This window comes from Taudactylus pleione, unplaced genomic scaffold (genome assembly GCF_031769625.1).
Source record: "Taudactylus pleione unplaced genomic scaffold, aTauple2 ptg000066l, whole genome shotgun sequence".
Taxonomy (NCBI): domain Eukaryota; kingdom Metazoa; phylum Chordata; class Amphibia; order Anura; family Myobatrachidae; genus Taudactylus; species Taudactylus pleione.
In genome coordinates this window covers 9,282,044-9,301,252 of record NW_028284468.1, presented here as the reverse complement: position 1 = coordinate 9,301,252, position 19,209 = coordinate 9,282,044, and the positions used below count along the sequence as shown (strand labels likewise).

Sequence of the window (19,209 nt, the reverse complement as noted above, 5' to 3'; positions counted from 1 at the left end):
TATCTGAGCTGTGTCCAAGGACGCAGCATCGCATAAACTGCAAACACATCGGCCGGCTGAGTGACCCATGGGGTCATGCAAGCCGGCCGCCACAGATACAGCAAAGAGGCTAGGAAATCTCCGTCAGCCAACAGAGATCTTGGCCTCTTCTCTCCCTCTCAACGGCAACAATGGTTTGGGGAAACGGAGGCCATAATCACCTCCTCCCCACCCGCAAACGGCAGCAGACTGTCAATCACTGACAGTCTGCGCAGATTCCCGACCATCGGTAATCTGCTGAATCAGGGCCAATATTCATAGGGAAGGTGAGATAGGTAGACGGACAGGCAGCAAGACAGATAGACAGGGAGGTAGATGGCCTTTCAGTTCCACTTGTTAAAAATGATCAATTAGGTCTTACTTATTTAAAAAATGTACAAGTAAAAAGATAGTGGAGGATAACTAATTATCTCTGGCACTTGTTAAATAAATGAGTAAGTGAATTGGAAATGTCAGCTGCAAGCAGTGACGGTTCTAGGGGCGGGCTAAGAGGGCTGTTACCCGGAGCGCCGGCCCCTAGATGGCGCCACTGAGTCCCAGAAGAAAAAAAAAAAAAACGACGCCGGTCCATTTGCCGGGTGCCCGCTGAGATTTGTTACCAGCGGGCACCCGGCTCCCTCCCTGCAGTGACAGCCGAAAGGCGGTGCTCACTCTTGAGCTCCGGCTCCTGCAGAGAGCACTATGGGAGGGATGTCATGACGTCTCTCCCATCGATCCGTGGAGCCGCGGTCAGACCGGACGGCAGCGGAAGCAGGAGCAGGGTGTAAGGTAAGTATTGTGTTTGTATTTTTTTATTCAGAAGCACCATCACTGGGGGCACGACTATAGGGCATTACTACTGGGGGGATTACTATAGGGGGCACTACTATAAGGGGTATTACTAGTGAGGACATGACTATAGGGGGCATTACTACTGGGGGGCATGACTATAGGGGGCATTACTAATGGGGGCATTACTACTGAGGGGCATACCTACTGGGGGTATTACTAATGGGGGCACTAATAATGGGGGCACTACTATAGGGGCATTAGTACTGGGGAGCTTTATTAATGGGGGCATTACTACTGGGGCACTAATATAAGGGGCATTGCTACTGGGGGCACTACTATAGGGAGCATTACTACTGGGGGCACTACTATAGGGGCATTAGTACAGGTTGCATTACTACTGGGGAGCTTTATTAATGGGGGCATTACTACTGGGGCACTACTATAAGGGGCATTGCTACTGGGGGCACTACTATAGGGAGCATTACTACTGGGGGCACTATTACTGGGGGCACTACTAATGAGGGCATTACTACTGGGGGCACTACTATAGGGGGCATTACTAATGGGGGCATTACAACTGTGGAGCATTACTACTGGGGGCATCAATAATGGGGGCATCAATAATGGGGGCACAACTGGGAACTTTCACCCTGAGCTCCACAATGTCTAAAACCGGCCCTGGCTGCAAGTGAACAAGATTCTTACAAGGAGTCTATAAAACAAAGATATACTACGTTGCCTATGGAATTGCTAGAAGTCCCAAATGGTTCAAGTGCTTCAAACCAACCTCCTCGTTAGTCTGATAGGGGGAACATGCCTCCAATTCCGTATAGTTCTCCAAAGAGTAAAAGGATATTTCCTGCTTTCATCTCATTAGATGGCTATTGTCAGCGCAACTGCCAGCTGAGCTGCCTCTGTAATAGTTCTCAGTGTGCACTGATGTGTTTCTGCCCCAGTAGGAATAGAAACAATGGTTCCTAGTAAGTTTCAGTCCAGTGGTATCGTAGTATGTTGGCTTCAGAAGTGATAGCTTATGGGTACTATCCAACGCATTTCGTTCTCTAGAGGAGAACATTTTCAAGACTGTTCTCAATCCCAGTAAGGAGTTCTGCTGCGGAAACCAAAGTGAACTCTCCAGGCAGCTTACCAGACTACAGGGTACCATTCTATCTGATTTAGGGATCTATTTACCAGGGCCGTAGCTAGGGTAGTGCGGCCGGTGCCATCGCACAGGGCACCACAGGTCAGGGGGCTCTGTTTGGGCCTGTCAAATTTCTGTTTATTATCATTCTTGCTTGTAGCTTCTCTTATTTCATCCCCAGCATCTCCTGGCCTCTCCTATCTCTTCCCTTGCCCTTCCCCATGAAGCCTTGGCCCTTTTTTGGGTGCATTATGTCCCTTTGAAAAATGAGGGGGGCGCCAATGCTCTTTCTGGCACAGGGCATCAAAAAGTCTAGTTACGGTTCTGCTATTTACTAAGCCTTGGATGGACATAAAGTGTATGGAGATAAAGTACCAACCAACCAGTTCCTAACTGTCATTTTTCAAACACAGCCTGTGACATGGCAGCTAGAAGCTTATTGGCTGGTACTTTATCTCAGATCACTTTTTCTCCAAGGCTTGCTAAATAGACCCCTCAGAGTCAGCCCCATAATTTTCCTTGTGATGTACAAAAGAGAGTAACAACTATTTCAAGCTTAAATGTGCCCACAAAATGATCTAACATATGCACAAGCAATGAAGAAAGCACTGGCAGCTTAAGATGTGAATCCACAATCAACAATAGGTATCTTGTTTCTGGACAGACATGAATCCCTAATGAAATATATGTGTATTCTGTTATCTTTATCTACTTTGGCAGCAAATTACTTCAAAGCGAGCTGTGCCCCTGGAGCTGACGTTAATTCTAACCTCTGCAAACTGTGTGTCGGTGACCCACAGGCTAAACTGGACAACACAAAATGCTCTGCTAATAATAAAGAGTTATATTATGGTTACGCAGGAGCTGCAAGGTAATGGAATACGGAGTGTTGAAAGTGTTAGTTGAATGTCGTGGAGTTGGGCTGTCCCCTCCAAATTCTACCGGTTCTCTAAGATCTGGGAACCTGCCCCTACATTGACTGAAGTTTGGGAATACAGTATGTTGTATAGAATGACTGAAGACTCTTAAGTATTTTAGGAATGCAAATTTAAAAAAAAACATTTAGTACATTGCATGTTGAGGGCTCAGAAACTGTACTATACCTTGCAATGTGATAATTGGGTTACCAGCTTTCTTTATACGATATACAATGTGATAAGCAGGGTGCAATACACTGCATTTATGGACAGTTATAAACAGGGTGCAGTAAGTAGAAATATACATTTGGGATATGATGAATGTAAAGGTGAAGATGGTTTATAGTATGATGAATTGATAAAGTGACATCTCTTGTACTGTTTCAGGTGTCTCATTGAGAAAGGAGATGTCGCCTTTATAAAGGAAACAACTGTTTTTGAGAACTTTGAAGGTGAGTAAGTAGGTTTCTGAAAAATGTTGCTGTACAAGGCGTAGGTCATGAGTTCATACAAACATAAGTAGATGATGCTGTTAATCAGATTTCTAAAGCTGGCCATACACCAGACCAACTTTCCCCCAACCATCCAACTAATTGGTTGGCTAGAAAAAAAATGGCAATGCATGGGAGCTAGTGACAATCAGCCATTTGTTCCCAAATACCAGAAAACACGAAAAAGATAGTTCAGGCAAAGTTGGTTAAATCTATTTCATTTAATAAACTTGTCTAAACAACAGCTTTCGTCCCTTTTCCGGTGTTTGGGAGCAAATGGCTGATTGTCATTAGCTCCCATGCATTACCGGATTTTCATTCCAACCAACCAAATAGTTGGATGGTTGGAGGAAAGTTGGTCTGGTGTATGGTCAGCTTTACATTAACCCCTTCATGACGGGAGACAGTTTGGACCTTAATGAGTAGACTCATTTTTGTGTCAGAAGAACCTAGCACTGCCCTGGACATATATATGTACATATTGGTCTCCTTATGTACTGGATGGTGTATTATTATACAGTATTAATAATTAACCCTATTGATGGTCTACAGCAGTGCACCCCTAACAGTGCATGTTTTCCATATGTCCTAGTTGGTGCACAGGTAAATTTTTTACTAGCTGACACATTTTAAAAATTCTACAGGCGGTGCTAATCATTTAATTTGTGATACTGAGAAGAACATGCAGTAACATTCTATTATATTACTATTTCTATTGTGGTCATGGTGTGTACTGGGGAGGGGGGTTTCCAGGCAGACGGAAACCCCCCCTACATTTGACTATGCAACCTACGTAACTGGCCGGCTTTAGTGGCGCTCAGGGGCGCCAAGAGGGGGGGGAGGGAGTATAGATTACCCGGGCCCGGGCTTCCTGAGGGGCCCGGCGGGGGCCCGGGTCCGGCGCCGCTCCCCCCCTCACAGCAGCCCAGCACACAGCGTGTGCTGAGCTGCAGTTGGAGACTGCTCGTGGCTGCTGAGCAGCAGCCACAGCAGTCTCCTATGCGGGGGAGCGATCACACTGATCGCGCCCCCCCTGGCTTTGCGCCGGGCTGAGGGGCTCAGAGCGCCCCAGCGCGCAGCGCCGCCAAGCTGTGCTGGAAATCTTTTTTTTTTTTCCTCGGCTAGGGGGCGTGGCCATGCCTTCCCGATTAGGCCACGCCCCCTATTACCGGGGCCCGCCACAGTTCTTGGCGGGCCTGGTGGCGCTTCGAGATGACATCATCTCCAAGCATCCACTTCCACGCCGTAAGAGACGGGTCACTGCAGACCCAGCTCTGGTGTGAACAGCTCCGACTCAGGAATATCCTAGGTCGGCACTGGCTAAATTCCAGGTTTGATCCGGATTGGAACCCTGTTCCAACCTCCGGGTCAGACCCGGAAATTAGGTTTAAAAGCGGTATAAATGTTCCTTATTTGCAGATCTAATGGATCCAATGGTTGAGTTTATAACAATGGCATAAAAGTTTCTGGGTAGTATTAAGTGTTCTATAGAGAGGGCATAGATGATATATAACGAAGTCACCTACTAAACTTAAGGAACTAATAACAATGAACTCTGGGAATTTGATACGTCTCTGGGCATGTTTAAAACTTTGATTGGTAGAGGTTAATTGAATAGGATGGGATAGTACATTGAAGAGTGTAAGTACAACACAGGGGAAGTCCTGGATACATGATTGTCGGGAAATATTAAGACATAAAATTCCGTGCAGTAAGGCATTGATCCTTGATAAATTACAGAATAAAACTGTGTTGATATGTAGAGACTAATATAGAAATGTAGCAAGGTGCAAAACTGTTAAGGGCTTTGTAGGTTAAAAACAAAAAATACAACTACCATGCAGAGCTTAATGATATTATTTCACTTTCACATTCATTTAATATTAAGTGTATCACGCATGATGAAAGTCTCATGATATAGAACCAGTGCAAATGGGTTTGATTCAGAGATGGGCAAGAATGCGATCGCAGTTGCATGTTTTAGTGCTTCCAAAGCTCACCCAAGCATAGGGACGCTCACTGCTGCCTACTCATCTGCGTACAGCGTTGCTTACCTGCTTAATTATCGGTAACATCGACACACATCAAGCAGCCTTCTTGCCATTGTGGCAGGTCTGACCAGCCACAAACACTGCAGCTCTCCTAACACGCAGAGGGCGCTCATGCTGTGTATGAGATTGCAATGGCTAATTTATGCACGCCCCTAAGGCACACCTGCATTGTTATGACCACCCCCTTGTTACCTCCCCCAGACGCTAACTACCTGTCAATCACTTTGCGAATAGATCCTTTGTGCGTGCGGAATCGCAAGACAATCGCAGCGTGTGCACAGTGTTGCTTGTACTCATGCATAATGGTAAACAATCGCTCGATCGTAAAATCGTAAAAATCGCCATTGCGTCCGTCTCTGAATCAGGAACATAGTGATATGGATTAAACTAGTATGTCTGCTTACTCTACCAAATAGCACGGTAACGCATCACATTTTATGTGATCACAATACCTCAGTGGTTCTCGCTCTCAACCCTCAAGTTTTCACAACAGGTCATGTTTTGGGGATTTTCTGTCTGTGGCAGCAGGTGTAATAATTACTGACCCAGCAACATAGGTTAACTCACCTGTGCATGATTCAATAAATCATTTAGCTGGTATAGCTGAGCAAAATTCTTCTTCTTAATTATTACCTTAACATTGTATTAATTTAACTCACATGTGACCCAGTTACTAAAATCGTAAGGTTATGGATATCCACCCTCTAGGTCCAAACAAGCCAGAGTGGGCAAAGGATGTGACTCTAGACCAGTTGGAGTTATTGTGTCTGGATGGCACTCGCAAAGCCGTCAGTGAGTACAAAAGCTGCCACCTCGCCAAGGTCCCAGCTCACGCTGTTGTCACTACTCAAGAGAAGAAACAGACAGTGGTAAAAATTCTTAAAGAACAGGAGGTAAGATCAATGCTAAGTAAGCGTGTATGAGTCTGTCATCATTGACTACTAGACATGGAGTGTAGAGCTCCACCTTTGTCAACTTCAATAGAATCCAAATCTGGAGTTAAAAGAAATGTGACATAAGATGTAAAATATGTCATAATATAGAATTGTTAAGGGGTCATGGGGATAATTTACGAATATGCAGCAACAGAAAATATTTCTATCTATAGCCATGGTAAACGGTAGCCTTTGATAAATAGGACAAAACCCTGTGAACAGCTTCATAAAAATGCCCCTTAACCTTGCAGAAAGACATAGACCACTATGGTGAGTTTGTAAAAAAGCAAAACTAAATTATGCCATAAGGTATGTAATCATTATGTACCATTCATAACCCTAACCCTCCCCCTACTGCCTAACCCTAACCCGTAACCCCAAACCTAACCATAATGCCAAGTACACGCTAGATGATGTCTAGTGTCAGTGGCAAACGCAGGATTTCTAGAGGGGGGTTTCCAAATGCTTGGTTTTAGAGCGAGTGTGGCCTGTCCGTGAAGAGGGCAGAATTAGTACTCAACCAGTTTTAATATGCGTCATACAAAGTGTCTTGTGTACAGAGCCTGGAAGAGCAGCAGAAGAACCTAGCACTGCCCTGGAAATATATGTACATTTTGGGCTCTATAGCAGTGCATCCCTAATAGTGCATGTTTTCCAGATGTTCTAGTTGGTGCACAGGTATATTTATTACTGTCTGATACGTGTTAAAAGATCCACAGGTGGTGCTAATTATTTAATTTGTGATACTGAGAAGAACATGCAGCGCTAGTAACATTGTATTATATTACTATTTAAACTGTGGTCGTGTGTGATGGGGAGGGGGGTTTCCAGGCAGATGGAAACCCCCCCTGCATTTGCCTATGAGTGTGAACGACATCAGCAGCGGCGGCTTCCGGTGGGGGCCATATTGCACTAGCAGCATGGCCCTGCTAACGTACTATACTTGTATTAATTTGTTTCCTGATTCATTTCTTTGCACCTAGAAATTTCATTAAAGAAATACCAACTTCTCCCAGACGTTACATTCCCCTTATCCACTCCAAAAAGCTTATTAATTAATTATCAGCTGGGTCAGATTCAGAGGGTGCAAGCATAGGAATAGATTATAATTACAACCTGGGGATAAAAAAAGCACTCAAACCCATAATTCTAACAATGAGTAATATATACTTTGATACTACTATCTATGAGACTGCATAGCCTCTAGCAGAACCTTCTGAACCATAATTCCAAGTTAAAAGCTTTAACTATTTGTGGTCAGGTCCAGGTGTCCGTATAAGCAGATATTGCTACTGTATGTCCGCCACCATTACAAATTAACCAGGTGTCTATTTATTGTAAAACATTTACATTACATTGCAACCTTCTATTCTTAGAGATAAAATGATCAGATATGTTCACATGATATTATATATTATAATTAAGTAGACTTGCCATAGCATCCCTTTAATTTGGGAAACACATGAATTACAGGTTCTGTAGCTGGCGGGCTTCAAGTCTCCATTTCACCTGGTTTTAATCAGCCACAGAACCTGTCTAATTCATATGTTTCCAGAATTAAATGGATGATACGGGAAGCATATAATTAACTTATATAACCTCACTCAATTCACATATAGGGTACTAAGCATCACTTTCTTGATGCGGTATATTCCGCCACTTATCGGGTACATACCGGCATTAATATAAGAGCTGTGCTTTGCGATAAAGAGACTTCCAGGTTTATGACCTAGAGGTCCCTCTGGTGACCCAATTGGATCCCTCTCTGTGCAGGAAGCGAAAAGATGGCGTTGCCCCCTGGGTGGAAGTTCCAGAATGTCTCGCATTGCGGCGCTTGATACGTAAGGAAAATGTGGCCAAATTCTAAAAATGGCAATTTTGGGATTTCTGCCCACATTTTCTTTTGTACATCCCGCCAATAGAAACTACAAAGATTTTGTGTTACTCAGCACCTTGCTGTCTATATACATATTTACTAGTGCTTTAAGCTAAATTACAAAATGGAGTATCATTCTAAAAAAATATGCAGATCATATATCGATCAAGATAGTGAAATTACCATGGTGTAAATTTTAATAAACTTATTAAGAGAAGATTGCAGAGTATGCACTTGGGCAATGTACAAAGAATCGCGGAAGTGCAACAATTATTTTCAGTGTACATCACAACTGAATAATATTATTTACATGATTATCCCCGCTACATACTAAATGTAACTTGCAGGGACATCGCTAGCGATAACCGATGTCCCTGTGAGTTACATCCCAGGGGTATCGGAGGTGTCTTACATGTTGGAAGCAACATGACCTAAAATCATGGCCAACCAGTCAGTGACGCTAAACATGATGCTTTGATAGTATATACAATCTGCCATTTACCAACCCACAGCGGGGGGTGCACCGCGCAGCCACTCTGTTCAACGGCCACACACTGGCCGCTACAGGAAAAAAATTGTTCAAAAAAAGTTATCTTATAGACAATGCGAATTACGGCCGTGATGCTGGCCTTTGTTGACAGTCATCGGCCATCTATGGGGTGACGCCCTCATGCAGCCACGCTGCTCGTACAGCCCTCGAACTGGCCCTGTTACTTACAAACAAAATGCTATAACAAATATGCTACATAGCAAGCTGCATCAATTAAAAATGATCATGTGGGTTGCTGTTAAACAAGTGTACAAACATATATACACATTTTATTTATATATATATATATATATATATATATATATATATAAAATTAGTGGTACATTTCAGTTCACTAGCATTTAGTTATGTAGCGCCTTCTTATCACATGGCGTTTTATAGAGAATATTTAGTCATTCATCTCACTGCACCAGTTGGCACACACTATAAAGACAGTGACGGGATGTGTGATAGGAATGAATTGCCATGGTAACACGAACAATAACAACTCCAAACAAAATTAACATGACCTATATCTTTGTACATTTACATATCGGCAACCCTATATAGCAAATTTATTATAGCATTTTCTGTCAGAGGTGGACATAAGCGCACAGTGTTTTAAATCTGCACATACGTCACAATGGTTACCGCCGGGAAGTGCAGATAAAAAATACATGTAGATCCATGCAGTTCCAATGAGAAAATAAATACCCTCGGGGGGGATAAAGTACCAACCAATCAGCTCCTAACTGTAATTTTTCACACAAAGTGGCAGTTAGGAAGTGATTGGTTGGTACTTTATCTCTCCACACTTTATCATTCTCCAAGACATTTGCCTGTGTTACACATATAGAGACCCCTACCATCTCATACAGTTGTCTCCATAGTCGTGATTGAAGTACATAGGGTTGCACTATTATCCGATGGTGCGACTGATGTCAGCTCGATGGTGCAATTACACCACAGTGAATTAGAGCCACAGCCCGTGGGCGTCTCAATAACCAGCACATCAGCTGCGGCATTAGCCTAAATTAGCAGCAGCACCTGCGAAAAAAGCTGCATCATCTATTGCATTAGTGCCCACCTCTGACTCTAAAGCTGGCCACACACTAGAACAACTTACATCCAACCAGCCAACTTGTTGATTGGTTGGAATGAAAATCTGGTAAGGAATGAGAGTAAATGATGATCAGCAATTTACTCCTAAATGCCAGAAAACAGATGAAAGTGGTCTTTCAGACAAGTTTGTTAAATGTTTGATCTAAACTATTTGTTCATACAACAGTTTTGGTCCATTTTTCAGCGTCTGGGAGCAAGTTGCTGATTTAATTCCTTACCAGATTTTCATTCCAACCAATCTACTAGTTGGCTGGTTGGACAGATAATCTTTAGATGTGTGGCCAGCTTTAGTCATGTGATCAAAAGACAATGGATTTTTTTTTCGTCTTAATTATTTTCTTTCTATTCTTTTGAGAATTGAGAGTGGTTTTAACAAAGCAATTAATAACAATATTCGCAAATAAACAAGCTTTCCATTGAGCTAACAATTCATTGCTTTTTCATTTGCAGGCAATTTTTGGAAGGGATAGGCCCAAAGGTTCCCAGTGGCAAATGTTCGCTTCAGAAGGACGCAAAGACCAACTCTTCAAGGATTCCACACAATGCTTGCGCGAAATTAAAGAGGATTGCATGAAAGATTTCTTAGGAAAGGAATACGTTGACGCTGTATCTGCTCTTAATGAGTGTTCAAATTCAAAATCAGGTAATGTTTCAGGCTGACTCCTACATCTTTGTTTTCTTAACATGTGGGGGTTCGTCTTTTTAACCTCCCCGTGTCTCCAGGTGTGACATTCTATTATTTGATTTTTTGTCAACATCACAATGCACATTTTGGAATTGAAACACCCTCAGACTGCTCTGGTTCAACACCAATTTATGTTAATTTACAAATATTACTATGAAGTTTGATTTTATCCATAGCATAGTTTGTGTATAAAGATAGTTATAGTCACAGATGAATACAGACCTTCCACTCGACCATATAATACAGAGCGCTGAAAATGGCATTAAAGAACAATAGGTCTGTTTCAGAGGTGGATGTCCATTAACATACAAAGATCCACCATCGATCTCTCACATTGGTCGCACCATCAATTCTCAGAGGCGTAACTTGGTATTTGAAGTCCCCATAGCAAAAGTTTGTAAGGGTCCCTATGTACCACCCAATGGTAAAAAATTTAAATAACACATGTAACATTGACAAGGAAGATAGGCCCCTCTCAGCTCTGGTCCCCATAGCAGCTGTACCTCTTGCACCTATGGTAGTTATATCCATGTCTCTGAGCAGTACTATGGTTGCTCAGAATGTCCGTCGGAAGTCAGCCGCCAAAGCTATTTCAACCATGTACACAGACGCAGTCGCTGGCCAAGACACGCTCCTCAAAAGCTCACAACATGTCCGCATTTTTATAGCCACACCCTCCACCCCACCACTGTCACCTCCCATAAAAGCGCTCACTCTGCATCTAGATTCTCACTGCAACTGCCGACCGTAATCAATCTCGGTGCATGCGCAGTGCTAAAGAAATCCGCAAACATCGACATTGCGTCCACCTCTAAATCAACTCGTTTGCCGTTAAGGCTTTTTTCACCCCAGTGCTGAACCTATTTTTGCACTTTTTGGCCTTGTCACATTTTAATTTTCTATGCAGTATTTACACAATTTATACCTTTCTGAAATAACAGAAAAAAAACCACTTATTTTGCTTAGAATTCAATTAAAATTGCAAAGTACTCTTTTTCTGCCAACCCCAAGAAAAATTTTTAAGGTTCTTGCTTCAGTATTAATCTACCTTTCCAAAACAGCAAAGCGCAAGATTCTAAAATTTAGAACACATTTTTTTTTGCCAATTTTAATGAAACCCATAAAAAGTGTACAAACTATATTTTAACCCAGCGTATATAATATTCAAGGCCCTTGGAGTTTATTGAAGCCAGGATGGGGGCAGATTTGGGCATGAGAACCATCATACTGTATCTCTTGATTTTTTAACATTTTCTATAGAATAGATTGTTACTTTCTTGTAAACATAGAAGAAATTACTCTATTTTAAATGAAAGTTCCCATCATTGTGTAGGTGCTAGGATGGGGAACATAAGGCACTACTAGACTGTTCCAGTTGTTTCAGTAATCCATGTGGCAAGGCAGCTCACCAGTAATCTAGACCACAAGGCAGCTCACCAGCCTGCTCTGCATTCTGTCCCTAGGGCCTGATTCAGACCCGCTCGCATGTTGCGGCCGCTCGCATCCTGAAAATGCTAATTTTTAAAATTGACGTCATGGGATGTGATCACTCGCCAAGACAAAAGCACACCCACTTTGGCTGTGCGGGCGATCACTCTGCGTATGCAGCCGCCCATCATACCATGCCCACTAGCGCACGTCATCTCCTGGAAGTGTCTTAAAACACTGGTACATCGAGCACCATCGGAAGCTAACGCAGCACTTGCGGTTGCCTTACTGTACCGCAATCACTGCGAGGACTTCAGTGTAAAAAACAGCCAAGTGATGTGAACTATGACGCTGCCTGTTAATTATGCACGCCTTAAAAACGGCATTGAAACACTCTGGCACGCGTGCGTTCGCACCTCCATTCCCCCGTTTTTAATGGACTGCCCTGTTACCACCCACAAACGGCCTCTCTTGTCACTCACTCTGCTGGGCTACCTTTGGTGGGCGAGCGGGCGGTATGCGATCGCGATGTGTAGTTCGCGCATGCGTGTACGTAGACCATCGGGGGGCTTGCGAGAGCAAGCATATAGCAACCGGGTCTGAATCAGGCCCCTAATCCACACTATTACCAACCTGCATGAGGAGAAGCTGCCTAGCTACAATAATTACTCTTCTAATACAAAAGCCAGCACTAGGGTTCCTGACCCAGGTCAACAAAACCTGACATTAGTCATTGTGGCCTATAGGTTACATATCGCTTTATTTACCGGGATAATTCCCTGATAATAGCCAATCACACATGCGCTGTCTGTTGACGGCACATGCGCAGTACTACTAATGCAACCACTTTACTTTACACAGCCTCGGAGCCTGTCCCTGGATGTCATTTACTATACATACGGATGGTACAGAATTTCTTATTGCCGCAAACAGCAGCAATGAAGAGAGAAAGAGAGAAAGAATGAGAGAGAGAGAGAGAATGAGTTACACTTGTCCTTAGCACTGAAGGGTAAAGTGAAGACAGCTGCCAAATTACAGTAGGCGTTCATAACACTTTTACAATTCAGAGGTGCAGCTAGAGGAGGGCTGGTGGGGCATGTGCCCCAGAAGAGTGAGGAGGGGGATGCCAGTGGGAGAGCCAGAGCTGCTATTCAGGGTGGGATCCAGTAACTGCGGCAGTTGGCTGAATAGTGTATTTACATCTTATCCCCTCCCATAGATGGGCTATGCTGGGGGTGTCACTGCGGTGCTCTATTTATTACAATTTATATAGCAGCCATTGTTATGCTCTCTGTATGCAGGATCATGGCAGTCACTGCCATGACCTGTGGAAAATGAGGCAGTATAGTACAGGCAACGATACTTACCTTTAAGTCTTGAGCCAGTGCAGTCTGCATGCTCCATTTAAATAAGAAGACACTCCAGAACCACTGAATCAATGTAGCAGTGTTGGCACCTTAATATAATGTTACTTAGCAGGTTTTGCCCTCACCCTGCAAATATTTCAGTCTTCACATTGTTGATGTCAGTATTCAAACACCCAAGGGTGACTATAATGTACAGTGGGGTGTCTGTATATAGAATCACCCAGGGAAATGTGTTCCTTTCTTAGCGGTGTAAACACCAATCAATGAAAATGATTGGACCAGCAAGGTTGAAGGCAAGGGAATGTGTAATGCTGTTGCTAAATTGTTATTCATTTTATGCTGACAGAGAGCACCTGACCTGATTCACTCACTGCTGTCCTGTTTTTATTCCTATTCACAGAACTGCTGGCAGCCTGCACCTTCCACACCTGCAAGGTCTAACAACAGAACCATCTTCATGCATTGTCTGCTAATTTTGTACATTTATCTGCTTGATTCTTCCCAAAAAAACAACATTGCTCTGCAACCAGTAACATCTTGTCTGTCGTCTTTCAATAAATCTGTCCATTGTTGCTGTTACACACTTTAGAATTTTGTTCTTATGTAAATCTTCCATACCCCATGAACAACTACAAGATAGTCAGTATATCAGTGGATAGAAAATGTAGAGTAATGATAATATTAAAGATGCACTCCTGTTTCATTTTCACGGGGATCATAAGAGAAATGCAGTCACCTGGACTGGCAGAGCAGTGGCTGCGTACGTTTTGGTATCTTGGGGTGTTGTAGTGTCATCCTGCTGTATGTGTTGAAGGATTGACATAATCTTTGTATTACCCCATTGATGTAGATTCTATATTAACACTTGTCCACAATAAATGAGACAGTACCTGCTGTGACGCTTCCCCTGATTCCATGTATTATACAGTAAACCAATGTGATTAGCACCCAAAGTGAAGCACTGAAAATATTAGTGTCATAAAAGGTGACTGTTTCAAAGTCTAAAAAAGGGTTTGATGACCTTTCTGATTGTTAGTGTCTGCATTATATTCCACATTCCATTGTTGTAGATATTAAAATGGGATATATGTTCAATATCCCGACAGGGGGGATTCCGGCGGTCAGAATACCAACACCGGAATCCTGACACTTATTGGGATGCCGGCACCTGAAGGTAAGTAGCGGGGGGTGGATTAGGGGTTAGGCACTAGAGGGAAGGTTAGGCACTAAGGAGGGAGGGTTAGGTTTAGGCACCGGGGATGGGAGGGTTAGGTTTAGGTACCGGGGAGGAAGGGTTATGATAGGGTTGGGGTTAGGTTAGGATACTTGCCTATCATCCATCAGGATAGTAACCTAGTCGGGATGCCAGTGTCGGGATTCTGACCGTAGGGATCCCGAACTCCGGCACCCCAAACGCCGGCGTCCCATACCCAACTCATTTCAAATAAATAGTTAAAAAAACACAGTACACACACACACCGTTTACAGTGCAACTTTATTACATTCACCTACCTCATTCACAAATACCTGCTGCCAGATGTTCATGTCTGTTTCTCCCGTAGAATCCAATGGAAGTACCTGTAATAAAGATCACATACTCACCTACATCCTTGCACCGATCTCCTTAGCATCCCCGTACTTGGCAAAAAAACAAATCGAGTGACCCGGTCCAGACACTTAGGGGTACATTTACTAAGTTGAGAGTTTGGGAGAGTTTGCAAACTCTGGAGAGTTTGGGCATTTTTTCCCACTCTCAAATTTACTAATGTCAAACTCGGGAGAGAGATCTCCTTTGCTACGAGAAAATACTGGAGAGTTAGCAAACTCTCTTCAATTCACCATCAGCAAAACTCGAGAACCTTTTCACTGGTGAAGATAGGATTCTGGAATTTACCAAGCAGAGAGTTTCTAAACTTTCATGAGATGGGAAAACTCTCCTGTAAAAACTCGTGAAAAAAACACACCTGTCTATGATCTGAGAGTTTGGCAGAAACATAAACAGATCGCTGTGACCCATGTATGATTCTGCTTGTATATATAGAGAAAACATTTAAATATCAGAAAAAAAATTACATAGGGTCCCACACAAAAGCCTAACCAGCCCCAGGCTTGCCAGCCAGTCATGGTTTCTAAAATTACGGGGAACAACATGTGTAGGGTTCCACCGTAATTTAGAAACCAATACCAGGCTGCAGGGCCAGTCCTGGTTTTAAATATAGGGGGGAAAAAAGTGCGTAGGGTCCCCCCATATTTCAAAACCAGCACCAGACCCAAAACGGCCGGGCTGTAATGCCACAGTCCGGAGACCCTTTCACCGGGGTTCCGGGGCCAAAGCATTATCAGCCCAAGCCGGTCAGGCCAAGCCAGGGATCTCAGGGGAGGTGGGGACCCCCCCAAAAAAGGGGTACCCCCTCTCCCTTAACCCCAGACTTGGTCTGAAGCCCGGGGCTCTTCCCCACACCCCTGGAGCATTGGGTACGGGGGTAATTATGTGGGGAAATATATGTAAACTATTGTATTTTACAGTGGGACTACAGATGTCAGCATGCCTGTCCTTTGGCACTTGTGGAACTACAAGTGCTAGCAGACGGGCACCTGTACTCACACTCTAAAATAAATAGCTAAAGAAAGACAAAACACACACACCGTGATTAGTAAAGCTTTATTACATACACCTACCCATTCACACATACTTACCTATACCAGATGCTTCTGTCCTCTTCTCCAGTAGAATCCTTAATGACTGGCCCTGCAAAAAAGATTGCATACTCACCTATATCCTGGCGATGGTCTCCGCTGTAATCCATGGACTTTTCAAAAAAAATAAAACGAGTTTCCCGACCCACGCACCCGGTATCAGTATGTGTGTTGCCACACATACTGATACATCCCAAATGGCAGCTGACGGGACTGCACAGGGTTTGCACGTCCTGCCAGCCAATCAGCGGCCACAAACTGTAGAGCGGCCGCTGATTATCTCCGGCTACTGACAGTTCCCTCGTGGGTACTGTAAGTAGGCAAAGCCAATCACCGGCTGCTCTACAGTTAGCGCACCACTTTTCATTATGGACATTGCCATGATTGTGTGTGTTTGACAGGCAATGTATATTACTAGACACCAAAAATACGCACACCTTGGCACCTGATCAGATTATGGAGATATTAAGCTTACAAGCCAATCTGTGCTGCAGCTTCTTAATACATGTAATTGCCACACCTCTTAACAGTAAAAACCAAGAGAAAAGAATAAAAAAAGCGCTGCTGATTGGAGACCCTCTACCTCAATCGTTTTAAATATTAATTTATTACATACAATTTATTATTACATACAAATGGCCATATATAAAACACACAAAAATAAGACACAAGAAAAAATTCATAAGTAATGATGTAAAAGTATACTTTTAAAATATCAGGTTATTATCTGAGCATGTAGTTATGAAGCAGCAGATTTATTAGCAAGCCACCAACACCTCCACAGAGGTTGCTGTGATGTAGAAATAAAAGTATACAAAATAATTTAAATCGTTCCACACATCTCTGGACGTCTCTCTGGATTATGGGTCTGAATCAGGTCGGCCTGTTTTTTTTTACCCGGCCTCCAGGCCGCTCGCTATGCTGTGGGTGACCACCCCCAGCTTTAGCGGGCAGCTAGGTGATAGTCGCGATTATCGCGACCATCGGGCTTGCGAGGAGACCCTTGTGGTAGGGTCTCAGGTCTCCAAAGTCCGAGTAGACTTCCTGCTCTAATAGAGCAGGAAGTGCACTACTGACATCACGAGTGATGTCAGTAGGGCTGCCCACAAAAGGCAGGTGTTCCTTCGGGAACGCCCCTGTTTGTCCAGCCACCCCCACTACCCGCCTACAAAACGGGATAGCCGCCCCGTCTTGTAGCGAGCCCCGGAGCAAGTGAAGTTCTCACTCGCTACAGTGTTTGCGCACGCGTGTGCGCAATGGCCCACCATCGACCCGCTTGCAAGCGCAATGCGCTCGCGAGCGGGTCTGAATCAGGCCCCATATCCCAAAGAACACTTCAAAATTCCAATTGTATTTTAATCCATACCATTTTGTTTGGTCAAGAACCAGTTAGTATAACAGTATTTTTTCGTTCCTTAGTGGTTGGAATGGACTTGGTCGTAGATATGTGTGGGTACACAATATTAAATGTTTAAGTCAACTTAACATTTCTCATAGAGAGATAAGGATCTTCCCATCTCCCTTAAATGGAATATGCGTACGTATGTAATAATAAATTGTATTTAAAATGATTGAGGCTTTTTATTATTCTTTTCTCTTGGTTTTTACTGTTAAGAGGTATGGCAATTACCTCTATTAAGATGCTGCAGCATAGATTTGGCTAGTAAGATTGATATCTCCATATTCTGATCAGGCACCAAGGTGTGCGTATTTTTGGTAATCAATCAATTAATCAATCAATCCTTAACCTGGCTTCCGCTAAATGCTCCACCTCCATTTATCTGTGCTGGCCTCGGGCTTCTGATCTAGTTCTTGATTAATGAAAACATTATATAGCATTGTGTAGTTTGTATTAAACTGCCATCTTGTCTGCCACTGCACTGCCACTGTTTCCTAGATGTGCTATATTCTTTTTTAAACTACCATGCAGTGGTCGAAGTGGGGCGGTATACGGCGGTATGACATACCGCCACTTCCTGGCCCCACTTCACTTTAGCCGCAGAAGAGAATGCATCCCAGCGCTGGAGCAGCAGCGGCAATGTGTAGAGATGTGTCCCGCATGGGACACATCTCGATCAGCGGCTGGCATATACCCGGGACAAAGCAGCCACCTGGTCCCGGCTGCATTGTAAACAGCGCATTCTGGCTGCCAGCCAATTGCAGTGCTTGCGGCCGCCAGCCAATCACGGGGCTCGCGGCCGCCAGCCAATCACGGGGCTCGCGGCCGCCAGCCAATCACTGTGCTCACAGCCGCCAGCCAATCACGGGGCTCGCGGCCGCCAGCCAATGAGAAGCTGCCAAGTGGCAGCTTCTCATTGGCTCGCACTACTGGAGCAGCAACGAAGACCCGGTGCTCCTGGCAGCTCCGTTCCAGCAGCGCAGGTAAGAGGGAAGTAGAGAGAGGGGAGGATGTGAGAGAGGGAATAGAGAGAGGGGCAGACAGAGGGAGGCAGGCAGTTAGTATTGTAGGGGGTGAGGGAAGAGAGGGATTCAGTTAGAAGGTGTGAGAGAGGGGTGCAGGCAGGGAGAAGTGTGGGGGTGGGGTTAGAGACGTACAATGGGGTGACATGGAAGCAGGGGCCCAGGGGGGAAATTCAGTCTCCATACCCCCACCTCTAAATTCCCACTTCGAGCACTGCTACCATGTGTTTGTGCAACTGCTCTGCTGCTTAGTTTAGCCAGTCAGCTCGCTGCAGCCTGTGACCACTATGGATGGAAACAATATTGTGAGCTGTGAAGTGGTCAAAAGTGACTGGAATTAACTGGAAAGTAATATAATTGAGGTTAATTATATTTTAGTAACAAAAACAGGTCCACATTACATGATTTTAACTGTCTTATCAATTTTAAAGAAATCCAAAACCAAAAATGATAAGAACCAAAATACTTGAGGGTAGAGATGTACGCCGACCCCCGTGTTTTGGTTTTGGTTTTGTATCTGGATCTACCCTGGTTTTGGATCTGGATTAGTTTTGCTAAAACCTCACCTCCGTGTTTTGTTTTCGTGTTTTGGTTTTGGATCTGGATTTTTTCTTAAAAAATCATAAAAACCGCTAAAATCACATAAAATGGGCCTGTTTTTGTTCTTACAGTATAATTACCCTCAATAACATTTATTTCCAGTAATTTCCAATCAATTTTGACCACCTAACAATATTAT

General features: G+C 43.8%; 1 protein-coding gene across 1 annotated transcript in view; it reads left to right on the top strand.

The window, feature by feature from the left end:
- LOC148534436 (serotransferrin-B-like) overlaps nt 1–14,246 on the top strand; it is a 65,143-nt gene extending 50,897 nt beyond the window's left edge. Inside the window, exons 13-17 of the mRNA XM_088466657.1 lie at nt 2,672–2,822; nt 3,256–3,320; nt 6,119–6,303; nt 10,323–10,515; nt 13,753–14,246. Coding sequence (XP_088322783.1) covers nt 2,672–2,822; nt 3,256–3,320; nt 6,119–6,303; nt 10,323–10,515; nt 13,753–13,793 — 635 coding nt within the window. The 3' untranslated portion in view covers nt 13,794–14,246. The remainder of the gene's footprint in view (nt 1–2,671; nt 2,823–3,255; nt 3,321–6,118; nt 6,304–10,322; nt 10,516–13,752) is intronic.
- The last annotated feature ends 4,963 nt before the right edge of the window (nt 14,247–19,209 follow it).